Source organism: Lygodium microphyllum, chromosome 9 (assembly GCF_053477565.2).
Source record: "Lygodium microphyllum isolate KBCC chromosome 9, Lygodium_microphyllum_v1.1.10, whole genome shotgun sequence".
Lineage (NCBI taxonomy): Eukaryota > Viridiplantae > Streptophyta > Polypodiopsida > Schizaeales > Lygodiaceae > Lygodium > Lygodium microphyllum.
Window position 1 is genome coordinate 157898103 of NC_141143.1, and position 16764 is coordinate 157914866.

General features: G+C 46.4%; 1 protein-coding gene across 1 annotated transcript in view; it reads right to left on the minus strand.

Annotated features, from left to right (window-relative positions):
• The window catches only part of SPP1 (Phosphatidic acid phosphatase (PAP2) family protein), a 30854-nt gene extending 14315 nt beyond the window's left edge, over positions 1 to 16539 (minus strand). The window contains exons 1-5 of the mRNA XM_087685451.1: positions 16062 to 16539; positions 15817 to 15912; positions 15662 to 15736; positions 15435 to 15565; positions 15254 to 15354 (exon numbers count right to left, since the gene is read on the minus strand). Coding sequence (XP_087541577.1) covers positions 15254 to 15354; positions 15435 to 15565; positions 15662 to 15736; positions 15817 to 15912; positions 16062 to 16235 — 577 coding nt within the window. The 5' untranslated portion in view covers positions 16236 to 16539. The remainder of the gene's footprint in view (positions 1 to 15253; positions 15355 to 15434; positions 15566 to 15661; positions 15737 to 15816; positions 15913 to 16061) is intronic.
• Positions 16540 to 16764: the final 225 nt, after the last annotated feature.

Genomic DNA, 16764 nt, shown 5'->3' on the forward strand with positions numbered 1-16764 from the left:
ACAGCAAAACATAGATCAACCCTAGTGTTGAGAAGCCAAATCAAGGACCCAATCAACTAGCGATAGCGGGACGCATCCGCCAAAGGAGAAGCTGAATGGGAAGTGGCCTTCCAGTTCGAATCCATAGGAGTAGGCCCGACAATCCTCCATCTCAAAAGACACCAAGAGCTCCTGTACATATCTCTGTTGAGAGATGAAGATCCCCCTTTGAGACTGATAAATCTCATGGCCCAAAAAGAAATGGAGTAGACCCAAGTCCGTCATCTCGAACGTCCGATGTAAAGCTGACTTCGTCTCTTGGACCTGCTGTGCATCATCACCTGTGATAATCAAATCATCAACATATAAGACAAAAAGCACACAACCATCCTCGGAAGTGTGAACATACAGCTGCTGATTCGCCTTGGACCACCGATATCCCAACTGAGATTGGAAGAACGAATCAATCTTCTCGTTCCATGCACGCGGAGCCTGCTTGAGGCCATACAAGGCCTTCTTCAACCTGTAGACTTTCCCATCTGAAGATCCAAAGCCAGGAGGCTGCTCAACATAGATCTCCTCCTTCAAATCACCATTGAGGAAGGCCGACTTCACATCCAACTGGTAAACAGGCCATCTCCTATGGCCAGCCAAAGCAAGAACAGCTCTAATGGTCGCTATACGAGCTGTGGGGGCAAAAGTATCATGACAGTCAATCCCTGGGCGCTGTGCAAAACCTTTAGCAACAAGACGAGCCTTGTGCTTATCCAAAGAACCGTCGCTAAGGTATTTGGTCTTGAAGACCCACTTGACTCCAATCACCTTCTTATTCGGGGGGGGGGGGGAGGGGCACGAGTGACCAAGTGCCATTCCTCTCAATAGCCTCCAACTCGGCTTCCATAGCTTTCTTCCATGGTGCGGACTGTAAAGCCTCCTTCACGGAGGTGGACTCTCAATCCTGCATAACACGGGTCATCAAACAATAGTTGGAGCAAACAAGCTCCGTAGAATGTGCCTGGTGCCGCCGTGACCGCCACGGACCATCCTACGGCCTCCACTCCTCAGGAACCCCCTCGATCCCTGAATCACGGAGTGTGTCACGGGCCCAGCAAGGAGGAGGCCGAACCTCCCCTCGTCTTTCTCCATCAGCAGAAGACTCTCGAATATCCACCTGTGGTAACTCCTCAGAGGTGTCCGGTGGAACAATAGACTCTATGTCAGAAACCGAATCATAATCAAAAGGCACGGGCTCCAGTGGAACTATAGAAGGAGCCCAACTCTCCCCTAGATCTCCAAGAACGGGATGCTCCTCACCCGTTGAAGTAGCCAGAACCTCCACAAACCGCACATCACGGCTAGTGTACACATCCCGCTTGACGGGATCATACAGTCGGTAGCCTTGGGACTGGGAGCTGTAGCCAACAAATTCCTGTTTGCGGGAAGCTGCTTCAAATTTATCACGCCGAGCCTTGGGAATGTGAACATAGGTATCACACCCAAAGACCCGGAAGTAAGAAACATCTGGCTTCCTCCCAAAATAAGCCTCAAACAGGGTCATCCCTTCCACGGCCGAAGTAGGGGATCGATTAAGGTCTGCAGTAGCCACAGCCTCGGCCCACAGAACTTGAGGGGTCTGTCGGTGCTCCATCATGGTGCGCGCCATCTCAATCACACTGCGGTTCTTCCGTTCAAGAATGCCATTTTCTTGAGGAGTGTTGGTATTGGCAAACTCCTAGTGAATTCCTCTATCTGCACAAAACCGACCAAACTCATTAGAAACAAATTCACCTCCCTTATCGGATCGCAAGGTCTTCAATTTCCGGCCCGATCGGTTCTCCTCAAAGAGAAGCCAATCCTTGAAGTGCAAGAAAGCTTCTGACTTTAATGCCAAAAAATAGGCCCATGTCATCCTGCTGTAGTCATCCACGATCAACATGAAGTAGAGCTCCCACGCAAGGACTCATTCCTCATAGGGCCACATAGATCCGTAGATACTAGCTCCATCGGTGAAGTAGACCGCCGCGAAGCTGTGTGGGGAATGGCATCCCTATGCTGCTTCCCCCGAATGCAAGAGACACATGGCTGCTGGCTCACCACTATATCCGGCAACCCTCGAACAAGCTGTCCACGTGACGCCCTCCGAAGATAGTCATAGTTCAGGTGACCAAACTGAGCATGCCATAACTCTGACTGTGACTGAGAGGTAAGAAGAAGAGTAGAGAGGGCGGTGGAAGACTTCAGTTTGTAAATGCCGTTCTCCTCATATCCGGATGAGAGAACCTTCCTCGATCCATGATCAAGGACTCACACCGTAGTATTGTCAAACTCCACCAGAAGGCCAAGGGAGCAAATCTTATGAACTAAAAGGAGATGGTACCCTAATCCTGGTACATGCAAAACCTCTGGGGTATGGGTACCACCTCGTCCATCGGAAATAAGCTGCATCTTATCCCGACCTGCAATAGATACTGAAGAGCTGTCTCCAATGAGAATCTGCCCACGCGAGGGTCGCAACTGGGCAACACCATCTGATGAAGGAGTCATGTGCCGTGAGGCACCACTATCAACGATCAACTCTCGAGCCTCGGGAGCCGTCATCGCAGCATCAAAAGCGTTCGGTGAAGCGTCCTCAATGACAGCTAGATGAAGAAATGCAGCTGATGAGGGTGCAGCCACCGCTCCAGAATCCTTGGTGTCCTTCTTCTTGGTGTCCTTCGTGTCTTTGTCAAGGCAATCATTCTTCCAATGGCCAGTCTTTCCACAAATATGGCATGTGGAGTCTTTGTCCTTGTCCTTCTTGGACTTGTTATCCCCCTTCTTCCTCTTTTGGTCCTTCCCCTTCTTCTGAGAGGCTTGACCTGTCAGTGCCTCCAACTTGGAAGCATTCTGTCCCTTTAACTGTTCCTCTCGGTCCAAGACCATAGGAACTAACTCTTCCCACCGAAGAGTAGACTCTCGCCCCGAAGCAATAAGGGCAGAATAAAATGTACCGAATCGTGGCGGCAACTAAGACAAAAGTGTGATCGCCATGTCTTCGAAGGAAATCGGCTTCCCCACATTTTGAACCTACATCTGAAGCTGTCTTAGCTTGTTAATGTACTCCCGTAGCGAAGAAGACTTATTTACGGATAAGGTCCGTATCTGTACCTCCAAAAAAACCCGCTTCATAAGGGTCATCCAATTGTACATCTGATCAAGCTCCAGCCATATCTCCCAAGCCACCGTCAAGTGCTCAATGTGAGCAATCACGGCTGTAGTGCATGATAGAAAGAGAAAGGAACGAATCCTGGCATTCAGTTTGTCCCAATGAGACTGGGCCTTGGCCAACTCCGCACAAGCATAGGAAGAGAGTTTGGACTCATCTCTTACCGAAGGCCGGTCAATCTCCTCATGTACCAGCTCCGCCAAATCATAGGACTCAAGGATGGCCGACATCATGACTCGCCAAATGCGGTAGTTGTCGCCGTCGAGCTTCTGATCTACAGGAAGAGCCGGTAAGACAGGCACCTTCCGGTCCATAATCTCCTGGAACTCCAAGTCAATCTCTGTAGACATCTTCACCTGTAATGCCTTCACAAACACAAAAGCAGCCCCCTCTGATTGGGAAAACTCAGCCTGCTAAGGCTCTTCCGCGTCCTGAACCTTCTTCACCCGCCGGAGGCGATGAAAAAGCAAAACTTGCACTTGTAGGCTGAAAACTCAAACTTCCTCCGCGTCAAACAGCAGCAAATCCACCACCTGGACTCCTTTCCTATGCGCCCACACTCGTTTCAGCCTTGTTCCAAGGCGCAGCCCTCCTGTCTGCCCTTAAACGCAAAAACGCAAATTTGTGTCGCGATGGAACCTCCTCTTCAGGTTGATTCTGCACTCAGTCAGCCTCAAACACTGCTCTGATACCATGTCAAAGTGCAGCGGTGCGGAAGCGTAGGACTGAGAGAGAGAACGCAGAGAGAGAGAGAAGAGAGAGAAAGAGACAGTGGACGATGAAGATCTGCTGTATAAAGTGTGCTGAATACAAAGATATGCAGATATATACACGGGCGCAGTGCGCTGGACTGCGTGTCTCCACCTCGACGATGCAACCTGTTGTTCACCTCGAAGTCCGCTGCAGTCTGCACTGTCTCCTGTTTGAAATCTGCGAACAGAGACGGAATCTGCGCGTGTCACCGGTCTGTAATCTGCGAGCAGAGAAGTGTGGCAGACTGCTGAGAATGTCGGCTATAAATAGCCAGAGACAGCCAGGAAATAGGGCGCCAGAAATGCCCGCCTGCCTGCAGTGGGTCGGACTGCCACGTGGCAGTCCGACTGCACCAGGCTGAAGTCTGCTGCCTGGCTGTGATCTCTCTAACAATACTTTGGTAGATTCTTTTTTTGTTTATGCTTATCTTGCCAAGTCATAGAACACAAAAGTTATTGTGGAAGAAAAGAGAAAAAATGATTATGGAAATCCAAGTACTTCAAAGAGGCTAGCTAAGGAGACTAGTAGATTTGACTTCAAATTGTCTTTGCATTTTGCTAGACCATCATCAAAGCATACTATGCAAGATGTTTCAAAAGAAAAGAAGCAAGAAAATGCTAAAGCAAAGGGGAAAAAAACAAGATATAAATTGCAATTAGGCATAGAAACTATCATTAACTTAAAAAAGGTCTTGGAAGAACTCATTTTGAATACTGAAGTGGAATTTACTCTAGGAGAGATTCTTGGAATTGCCAAGAGAGAGTTCCATGAAGAGATCATTGAAGTCACTAAGAGAAAAAACAAAAATTTGGAGATTTGACACATGCTATGGTTCAAGTAGAGGAAGAGCCTAAGTTCATGGTATTCAGGAAGTGAATGATGATGATGAAGGTGCTAGAGCTGAATTTGCTAATGCTGAAAATGTAATTGTTGATGGTAGAAAAGTAGGTGTTAAGGATGAAAATGTAGTGATTTGTAGCTATAGACCAAAGGGAGTGCATGAGGAGTGCATCAAATGCATTATAGTGATGAAGCTCTTCTGGCTTTCTTTTGGTTGACTGCAGTTTATTAACTGCTGAGGTTATTAACGGGCTGTATTTTCTCATCCTGAGGTGATAAACTTCTGCATTTTAATTGGCTAGAGCTGCTGTCAATTGTGTTTCATCTTTCCTATCATTGCATCAAGCTGGGCAGCCTGTTTTTGGTGGCTGCAACAGCCTTGACCGTGCCTATCCATCTAAATAAGCTGCCAAACCTGCGCTTCTGCTGCGCATGCTGACACCTTTCTGATTGGACTAACATTTGGGCTCCCTATGCTGTTAATAATTACTTTTTGCTGCTGATGTCATGTTTGACCTGGGTGATCTGTTGTGATTGTTAAATTTCAACTTTAGAGAGGGTTTTCATGTCAGTCATCATTTTAGTCACTAGCTTCTCTACATTGATGTTCCTATCTCTTATATGCTATGATTGAACCATGTGATTGAATTGTTGAACCTTTTGATTGTTTGGATTAGTTGACCGTGAGTACCCCAAGTATCTCTTACTCTCTCTGTTCTCCATTATTGTCTTGCATATCACCGATCTGATGGCCTAACCTTGATCCTTTGAGGCTTTCTTTTTGAGCTTGGAGGATGCTTGGATTTGGTTCATAGCTGTAGGTTCTTCATCTTCAACTTTGACACAATACCGAGCTTTGCATATTCACTCTGTAGACATAGTTTGGCATTCACATCCATAATGGGAGGGTTCAACAATAAGTTGTTTTTGCTCATAGTTAGTCCTGCATGGAGAAATACTTTGGTGGTCTGGTTGAAGGAGGGTAATATATGGTTATGATGTTCTTCTACATGGTAGTTCATGACAAATAGAGTTCCAATTATTTCCACTCTCTCTTATCAAGGTTAACCATAATCAACATCAACTCAAGTGCTTTCTCCACGGTGCTAAACTGTCCATGGTGCATTTTATTGAGCAACCAAAATCATGGCATGCATTAAAGATAAATTGTGGAGCATTAATGCCTAATTTTGCTCTTCATCACTAGCAACTACTTAAAGGCTTTATTTGTATATCTGGTTTTTATTTTATATGATAGGACAAATGCCTACAACTTGGCATAGGTTCTGTTAGAGATCATAGCCAGGCTGGGCAGGAGTGCAGTGTGCAGTCGGACAGGCAGTCGGACTGCACAGTGGCAGTCCGACCAGTGCAGTCAGTCGGCTGCATTTAATGCAGCCGACAGGCTATTTTCTGGAGCCCTGTTTTTTGGCAGCTTCTGGCTATAAATAGCCGACATCCCTAGCAGTCTCCTACACTTCTCTGCTCGCAGATTACAGACCGGTGACACGCGCAGATTCCGTCTCTGTTCGCAGATTTCAGACAGGAGACAGTGCAGACTGCAGCGGACTTCAAGGTGAACAGCAGGTTGCATCGTCGAAGTGGAGACACGCAGTCCAGCGCACTACGCCCGTGTATATATCTGCATATCTTTGTATTCAGCACACTTTATACAGCAGATCTTCATCTTCCACGGTCTCTTTCTCTCTCTTCTCTCTCTGCGTTCTCTCTCTCTCAGTCCTACGCTTCCGCACCACTGCACTGACATGGTATCAGAGCAGTGTTAGAGGGCTGACTGAGCGCAGAATCAACCTGAAGAGGAGTTTCCATCGCGACACAAATTTGCGTTTTTTGCGTTTGAGGGCAGACAGGAGGGCTGCGCCTTGGAACAAGGCTGAAGTGAGTGTGAGCGCGCAGGAAAGGAGTCCAGGTGGTGGATTTGCTGCTGTTTACTGCTGTTTGACGCGGAGGAAGTTTAAGTTTTCAGCCTACAAGTGCAAGTTTTGCTTTTTCATTGCCTCCGGCGGGTGAAGAAGTTTCAGGACGCGGAAGAGCCTTAGCAGGCTGAGTTTTCACAGTCAGAGGGGGCTTCTTTTGCATTTGTGAAGGCATTACAGGTGAAGATGTCTACAGAGGTTGACTTGGAGTTCCAGTCGATTATGGACCGGAAGGTGCCTGTCTTACCGGCTCTTCCTGCAAATCAGAAGCTCGACAGCGACAACTACCGCATTTGGCGCGTCATGATGTTGGCCATCCTTGAGTCCTATGATTTGGGGGAGCTGGTACAGGAGGAGATCGACCGGCCCTCGGTAAGAGATGAGTCCAAACTCTCTTCCGATGCTCGTGCGGAGTTGGCCAAGGCTCAGTCTCATTGGGACAAACTGAATGCCAGGATTCGTTCCTTTCTTTTTCTATCATGTACTACAGCCGTGATCGCTCACATTGAGCACTTGACGGTGGCTCGAGAGATATGGCTGGAGCTTGATCAGATGTACAATCGGATGACCCTTATGAAGCGGGTTTCTTTGGAGGTACAGATGCGGACCTTGTCCGTAAACAAGTCTTCTTTGCTGCGGGAGCACATTAACAAGCTAAGGCAGCTTCAGATGCAGGTTCAAAATGCGGGGAAGCCGATTTCCTCTAAAGACATGGCGATCACACTTTTGTCCCAGTTGCCGCCACGATTCGGTACATTTTACTCTGCCCTTATTGCTTCAGGGCGAGAGTCTACTCTTCGGTGGGAAGAGTTGGTTCCTATGGTCTTGGACCAAGAGGAACAGTTAAAGGGACAGAATGCTTCCAAGTCGGAGGCGCTGACAGGTCAAGCCTCTCAGAAGAAGGGGAAGGAGCAAAAGAAGAAGAAGGGGGATAACAAGTCCAAGAAGGACAAGGAGAAGGACAAGGACAAAGACTCCACATGCCATATTTGTGGAAAGACTAGCCATTGGAAGAAGGATTGCCCTGACAAAGACAAGAAGGACACCAACAAGAAGGACACCAAGGATTCTGAAGCGGTGGCTGCACCCTCATCAGCTGCATTTCTTCATCTAGCTGTCATTGAGGACGCTTCACCGAATGCTTCTGATGGTGCGATGACGGCTCCCCAGGCTCGAGAGTGGATCGTTGATAGTGGTGCCTCCCGGCACATGACTCCTTCATCAGACGTTGCCCAGTTGCGACCCTCGCGTGGGCAGATTCTCATTGGAGACAGCTCTTTAGTATCTATTGCAGGTCGGGGTAAGATGCAGCTTATTCCAGATGGACGAGGTGGTACCCATACCTCAAAGGTTTTGCATGTACTAGGCTTAGGGTACCATCTCCTGTCAGTTCATAAGATTTGTTCCCTTGGCCTTTTAGTGGAGTTTGACAGTTCTACGGTGCGAGTCCTTGATCGTGGATCGAGAAAGGTTATATCATCTGGATATGAGGAGAACGGCATTTATAAATTGAAGTCTTCCACCGCCCTCTCTACTCTTCTTCTTACCTCTCAGTCACAGTCAGAGTTATGGCATGCTCGGTTTGGTCACCTGAACTATGATTATCTTCGGAGGGCGTCATGTGAACAGCTTGTTCAAGGGTTGCCGGATATAGTGGTGAGCCAGTAGCCATGTGTCTCCTGTATTCGGGGGAAGCAGCATAGGGATGCCATTCCCCACACAGCTTCGCGGCGGTCTACTTCACCGATGGAGCTTGTATCTACGGATCTATGTGGCCCTATGAGGAATGAGTCCTTGCGTGGGAGCTCGTACTTCATGCTGATCGTGGATGACTACAGCAGGATGACATGGGCCTACTTTTTGGCATTAAAGTCAGAAACTTTCTCACACTTCAAGGATTGGCTTCTCTTTGAGGAGAACCGATCGGGCCGAAAGTTGAAGACCTTGCGATCCGACAAGGGCGGTGAATTTGTTTCTAATGAGTTTGCTCAGTTTTGTGTAGATAAAGGAATTCACCAGGAGTTTGCCAATACCAACACTCCTCAAGAAAATGGCATTCTTGAACAGCTTGAAGAACCGCAGTGTGATCGAGATGGCGCGCACCATGATGGAGCACCGACAGACCCCTCAGGTTCTGTGGGCCGAGGCTGTGGCTACTACAGTCCACATCCTTAATCGATCCCCTACTTCGGCCGTGGAAGGGATGACCCTGTTTGAGGCTTATTTTGGGACGAAGCCAGATGTTTCTTACTTCCGGGTCTTTGGGTGTGATGCCTATGTTCACATTCCCAAGGCTTACCGTAATAAATTTGAAGCAGCTTTCTGAAGACAGGTATTTGTTGGCTACAGCTCCCAGTCCCAAGGCTACCAATTGTATGATCCCGTCAAGCAGGATGTGTACACTAGCCGCGATGTACGGTTTGTGGAGGTTCCGGCTATCTCACCGGGTGAGAAGCATCCCGTTCTTGGAGATCCAGGGAAGAGTTGGGCTCCTTCTACATTTCCATTGGAGCCCGTGCCTTTTGATTATGATTCTGTTTCTGACACAGAGTCTACTGTTCCACCGGTCACCCCTGAGGAGATACCACCGGTGGATATTCCGAGTCTTCTGCTAATGGAGAGAGACGAGGGGAGGTTCGGCCTCCTCCTCGCTGGGCCTGTGATACACTCCGTGATTCAGGGATCGAGGGGATTCCTGAGGAGTGGGGACCGCAGGATGGTCCGCGGCGGTCACGGCGGCACCAGGCACATTCTACGGAGCTTGTTTGCTCTAACTATTGTTTGATGACCCATGTTATGCAGGATCGAGAGCCCACCTCTGTGAAGGAGGCTTTACCATCCGCACCATGGAAGAAAGCTATGGAAACCGAGTTGGAGGCTATTGAGAGGAATGGCACTTGGTCACTCGTGCCCCGCCCCCCCCGAAGAAGAAGGTGATTGGCGTCAAGTGGGTCTTCAAGTCCAAATACCTTAGCGACAGTTCTTTGGATAAGCACAAGGCTCGCCTTGTTGCTAAAGGTTTTGCACAGCGCCCAGGGATTGACTGTCATGATACTTTTGCCCCCACAGCTCGTATGGCGACCATTAGAGCTGTTCTTGCTTTGGCTGGCCATAGAAGATGGCATGTTTACCAGTTGGATGTGAAGTCGGCCTTCCTCAATGGTGATTTGAAGGAGGAGATCTATGTTGAGCAGCCTCCTGGTTTTGGATCTTCAGATGGAAAAGTCTACAGGTTGAAGAAGGCCTTGTATGGCCTCAAGCACGCACCGCGTGCATGGAACGAGAAGATTGATTCGTTCTTCCAGTCTCAGTTGGGATTTCGGCGTTCCAAGGCCGATCCGCAGCTTTATGTTCACACTTCCGAGGATGGTTGTGTGCTTTTTGTTCTATATGTTGATGATTTAATTGTCACAGGTGATGATGCACAGCAGGTCCAAGAGACGAAGTCAGCTTTACATTGGACGTTCGAGATGATGGACTTGGGTCTACTCCATTTCTTTTTGGGCCATGAGATTTATCAGTCTCAGAGGGGGATCTTCATCTCTCAACAGAGATATGTACAGGAGCTCTTGGTGTCTTTTGAGATGGAGGATTGTCGGGCCCTTTCTACTCCTATGGATCCAAACTAGAAGGCCACTTCCCATTTAGCTTCTCCTTTGGCGGATGCTTCCCGCTATCGTCAGTTGATTGGGTCCTTGATTTGGCTTCTCAACACTAGGGTTGATCTTTGTTTTGCTGTTGGGCTCTTGGCAGGGTTCATGAGTGAACCTAAGACGGTGCATTGGCAGGCTGCTCAGAGGATACTTCGGTATTTGAGGGGGACGTCTGATTTAGGGATTCATTACCCCGCAGGCACAGATGGTTCAGATCTTGTACTTGCAAGTTGGAGCGACTCGGATTGGGCCGGTGATGTGGACCACAGGCGGTCTACTACAAATTACTGTTTTACCTTGGGTGCAGGTGTTATCTCATGGAGTAGCAAGAAGCAGCCCACGGTAGCCCTTTCGTCTACTGAGGCAGAGTATCGGGCCGCGTCTTCCACCACATGTGAGGCTGTGTGGCTTCGAAGATTATTGGAGGAGCTTGGGTGCCCCAAGACTCCTCCTACTTTGCTGCAATGTGACAATGAGAGTTGCATTGCCTTGGCACGGAACCCTGTTTTTCATGCTCGGATGAAGCACATAGAGATCCAGTACCACTTCATCCGAAAGAAGCTTCTGGATGAGACCATCACTGTGGAGTACTGCAAGACGGAGGACAATCTTGCAGATTTGTTTACAAAGGCACTTCCCCAGGCTCTACTTCGGAGACATTCCAGATCCCTCAGGCTTCTGCCCTGCCCCGGCTCTAAGAGGGGGTGTTAGAGATCATAGTCAGGCTAGGCAGGAGTGTAGTGTGCAGTCGAACAGGCAGTCGGACTGCCACGTGGCAGTCCGACCAGTGCAGTCAATCGGCTGCATTTAGGCTATTTTCTGGCGCCCTGTTTTTTGGCAGATTCTGGCTATAAATAGCCGACATCCCCAACAGTCTCCTACACTTCTCTGTTCGCAGATTACAGACCGGTGACACGCGCAGATTTCGTCTCTGTTCGCAAATTTCAGACAGGAGACAGTGCAGACTGCAGCAGACTTCGAGGTGAACAGCAAGTTGCATCGTCGAGGTGGAGACACGTAGTCCAGCGCACTGCGCCCGTGTATATATCTGCATATCTTTGTATTCAGCACACTTTATACAGCAGATCTTCATCTTCCACTCTCTTTCTCTCTCCTCTCTCTGCGTTCTCTCTCTCTCAGTCCTACGCTTCCGCACCGCTGCACTCTGGCAGGTTCTGCATGAACTAGTTTAGGTGCCTAAAACCAATCTTTCTTCTCAGATAGGGTGGTAAATAACCTGATTTAACACTAATTACAAAAAGCATAAATTCACATAAACTGAAAATACACACTTTACCACTTTAATCTTGGACACTGGATACCCAATTGGCCCCAAAACTGGTGCCCCTTGCAGTATTTATTTACCTTATACTGCAAATGGAAGGAGTACAACTAAGATCCTCTAATCTCCTCTACTAATCCAATCGTCTCTTGCTATCAAAACTGACCAGCGAGCCTCCAAACCAACTTACCCCTTGGTTTGCTCAGGAATTGATCTTCACCCTACTCCTTAAAAGACAAATTCACCCCTAAATCTAATATTGGTTGGATGGCCTCCTGAATCTCCCTGAAATTTCTTAATTCCAATTGTTGGAATTCAAATCCTAGGCCCTCAATTCTGAATAACATCCCGAGGCAGCTGTCAAAACCCTAATTTCTGCTGTAAATTAATGTTTACAACAGAGATTGACTGAAATCTCTACCTCTAATGGCTCAAACTGCTAGAATATGTTGAGATTACATGAGAGATAGCTAGGGTATAAGAGATAATACTGTAGAGAGGGAAAATTTCAGAGTTTCATTGCAAGATACGCTGAAAAGTATCCTTGAGTAGTTATTGACCCTTAGACTGGAATTATTTAATTAATTAATGCCTAGTCTCTAATGTCGCCACCACTGACATTAGTGGCCAATAAATTGGTCTAGGCCAAAATCTGACACTGGGTACTACCTAGTACGTATCAAATATAACTTTTGCCTTTGGCACCCACTGCATCCTCGAGATCCTTGGCTTGTTACCATGAAATAATTGCAATGTGCATCACATGTGCTAAAAACCTTGCACATTTGATTAATATCTTAGTCAAATGTTATTAGCAATATTAAAGCATCTTAAAATTTCACATCCCCGTGATAGTGCCCAAATATCATCACGATCTCCAAGAATAGGGTGCTCCTCATTCCCCTCTACACAACTGAAAACTTCATAAGCCGCACATCTTGTCTCGTATAGACATCCCATGAGATGGAATCATAAATCCTATGCTCCTATCACTAAGAGCTATAGCCAATAAACACTTGTTTCTTTTAGCTAGCTCGAACTTGTCCCGCTACTTCTTTGGAATTTGAACACAAGCATCATACCCAAACACCCTAAAGTAAGAAACAACCTGCTTTAGTCCAAAATACACCTCAACAAAAGTCATACCAACAACAGCAATGTGGGTGACCAATTGAGGATATGAATTGTGGTGGCCATTGCTTTAGCCAAAGACATTGAGGTTTTCGCTAATGCTCCACCATAGTCCAAGCCATTTTCGATCACACTCCTATTCTTCCACTTCAAAATGTCATTCTCTTAAAAAGTGTTAGTATTAGTAAACTCTTGATAAATCCCTTGATCCACAAAGAACCAAGCTAATTCATTGGAGACAAACTCTCTACCCTTGTCAAATCTCACAATCTTAAGCTTCCTCCTTGAACGGTTTTCCTAGAGGATGAGCCAATCCTTAAAAGTGTGAGAAAGCTTCTAATTTTTATGCCACAAAATACACCCATGTCATCCTGTTGCAATCATCCACAAGAAACTTTCCTTTAGGGACTCCATCCACATTGGTCCACACAAAGTTGTAGAAACACTCCTATTGGTATTGTACTCATTTTCATGCTTCCATTTCTGGATTCCATTGGCCATTCATGAGTTTTCTCTAAGTTTATTATTATTTCCTATTCATTGTTCATATTGTGGTGTTCAACCTTACTTTAGCTTCCATTTTAGTGTTAATGCCTTGTATATATTGCTTTAACTTCCATTCTGCACTCTCAAACTTCAAAGATCTTTATATGAAGCTAAGGACAGTGACCATCCAAACTCATATACTCAAAGAGTGTTAGAGTAGGTGGTAACATACAAGTCATCGAGACTTTTATGAGGTACGGCTTTATAAGCTCATCTAGTGCAACAAATTCACACTCAAAAAGATGGTCCACTCAAAGAACCAAAGTATGATAATGACTATATTCTCCTTTGTGATAGGGATTCCAATCACACCTCTCAAGCTTCCTTTAGTGAGTATGAGTCTCTTGCTAGGAGCAGATTAAGAATTCTATGTGATTGAACTACTTACTTCTTAAGATTTTATCTTTTGTGTTCCATAGTCCACTTTCATACAAGTTTACAAATTGAACACATTGTACAAATCATAAAAGACTTCCTTTGCAAAGGAGCCATTCATGTCATATGCCTTGATCACATTTTGGCCATCCCAATGGGTACTACTCATGTCTTCCTTGCCTAGATAGCCATCACATCTCAAGGCTTTGTCTTGTCCTCTCACAGGGCCATCTATCAACTACCAATTGGCTACTCATCCTTTGTTTTTCCCATGCCCCAACATCCTCCTTACACTTATGCACCTAGATGTGTGTTGACTATGTATCTTATTGCCATGCTAGTGGATACAAGTGGTTTCTAAAGATAAGAAAGTGATGAACTCATTAGCCCTCTATACCAGAATCATGAAGACTCCAGCACGCACAGATGTGTTTGGAATGAAGCGGACTGTCATTTTTAGTCTAGATGCTGAAAACCCAATAGAACCTAACCACCATGGCACCCAAGTTAATCGAATGTTAAAGCATTGAAGAGCACCAGTATACTGATGGCCAAGAATGAAATTTGGGCTGGCTTTATATAGCACAGGGATTAGTTTGCTTCCTGACCAACTGATCTGCCACAAGACAGATCAAATGCCTATTCCTACACTACTTACAGCCATGTTAGTCAAGGTTGGTTTGCATTGTACATATCCTAGGTTGTAGAGCTCATAGCCAGAGCACATTTCCATTCTGAGTCGAGCATTTGATGCTGGCTGACTGCATTTCGGGCCACATTTAATGCTGGTGGTCCTGCTCAATTTGATGTATTTCTTCAGCCTATAGGTCACTCCTCCTCCACTGTTTATCACTCAGTCATACAAGCACACTACTACTTATCAGAGAGAGGGAGACTGCAGCACTCTAATGGTTGCCCACAGCCCATGCCTTTGTACTTGAGCCTTGGTATATGGATTTCATTTCCCAATTCATTCTCTTTGAGTTCATGCATTCTACTCTTCTTTTCAGTTCTTCGTGTTTACAGCGGTTCTATCAGCTCTCTCTTTGCTCCTGCCACTCCACACCATTCTGACACGGTCTTGAGTCCTATGCACATTATTGTCATTCTGCATCCACTAAACTTTTGCTTGTAGCCATGCTGGTCATAGACCCCAAGTCCTATCCACAATACTACCATTGTGCAGTCGCTGAGCTTTGGTGCACACCAATGTATAGAAATCTGTCTACATTATATACAGAGCATGGCCCCTGACTGGAATCACATATGAGCAGACAAGTTACTCATATCTCTCAACTTATGAATATCACCATTCAAAACAATTCTGATTTAGTAAAGTGAAAGTTCCTGCATAAACACAGTTAGCTAAATATTGTACTTTCATGCATGTATAGGCCTTTTGTTTAGTCTGAAGCAATGATGTTCATCTAGATTCAAACCAAGAATCAATGCAACAGTGCCTCTACTACCAAAAAGGTTTTGGAGGGGGGGAGAGAGATGGACAACATCAAATCACAAGATTGTAATACATGAGTACGTGGAAGTCACTTACCCACAATGGTGATCACCGAGATGCTGACAAAAAATAACACCAACAGGACTACATAGATGCCTCTCAAATCCAAGACCCTCAACATGTGCATGAGCAGATAGCTGAAGAAAATCAAGAGACTCAGAATCGGTTCTAGAAGAACAACTCATGAAGCTTTCACTTGATGAGCACACGCTTTTACCCTGACAAGCAGATAGTGTTGATGGTATGTGATGAGGGCAAACCATATTCTAGAGCAAAATCCTTTTCACTTCCCGTTGCAGTAAATCGTCTAACTGGAGGACAAGGTGGCCTTGGTGCTGAAACCGTATCCTAATATAAGAGACCACTTCAGAGTTTCAGCTAAACTAGTTTATTGCCTATAATTAGTCACTGCCCTGCAATCGAATGAGCAAAGAGATGAAGAACCTTGACACAGTTTCCAATGTAAATGCTGAAAGCCATGAGCAACGTCATTTGTCTTGCAAGCCTGCCATTTCCAGACTGGAAACAACATTCAAAAAGCAAATCAGCTTGGTATATAGCACAGTACAGTAAGTACCACGACTCTGTGCATTACATACCCAAAAGAGGAAAGGTAGAAAAATCGTATAAAACTCCTTCGAGACTAGTACAGTAAAGAGACCGAAAATTGCATCCAGAGAACGATGCTGGAATCTCTGCAGATATGAGCACGAGAAGCGCTATTACTGAGGAGACGATTTGAAGAATCAAGGGGTATCCGTGCTCTCAAGGCACTGCTTGAAGAGCAGAGATATGTAGACAAGCAAATAGAGCGCTAAAATTGTGCAGCGGATGAGAAATTTACCTGGAGGAGAAGCACTGTCTGGACGCCGTTCTCCACTTGCTTGGCGACGAAAGGCTGCAGAGAGGAGCGGAGGCGAGAGGCCAGAAGCGAGGCACGAGCTAGAGCCACCCATACCACCATCACCGTGATAGACAGCATTTGCCATGAAGGCAAAGCCACACTCGATGTAATCATTCTCGAAAAATCTCGAGCGAGCGGGCAAAAACAGAGAGAGAGCGAGAGGGAGAGAGAAACACACACACACACACACACACACAACGATTATAAGCGGGGCGATGGCTTCTCTCTTCCTCCTGAGTCCTGCTCTTCCTCCTCCTTATTCTTCTTCTTCTGACTGCTTCTGTCTTCTTCCTGCGGATCCCGCCGTCGCCTGTCGGCCGCCTTTGGTTCTTCTTCTTCTTCTTCGCCTTCGGCCATATACGCGGCTACGCAGGGCCCCCCTTCCCATTTTCTTCCTTTTTTCATTATTTTTCTTTAACAGGTTGGAAGGTTTGGAAGGACTTGTCCACAAAACGTCCGTCTCCTTCGTTGTTGTAACTTGCCTCGGCCTGCACTTTTGGTGTGTAACTGCATAAACTGATGAAAAGTATTTCGTTATCGTCGCATGCTTTGTGGACAGTGACAAGTTGATTAAGGGCCAGGTCACGCACGGATCAATTGATCTGCCCAAGTCGCCATAGTCGATGTTGAGCTGCACATGTCC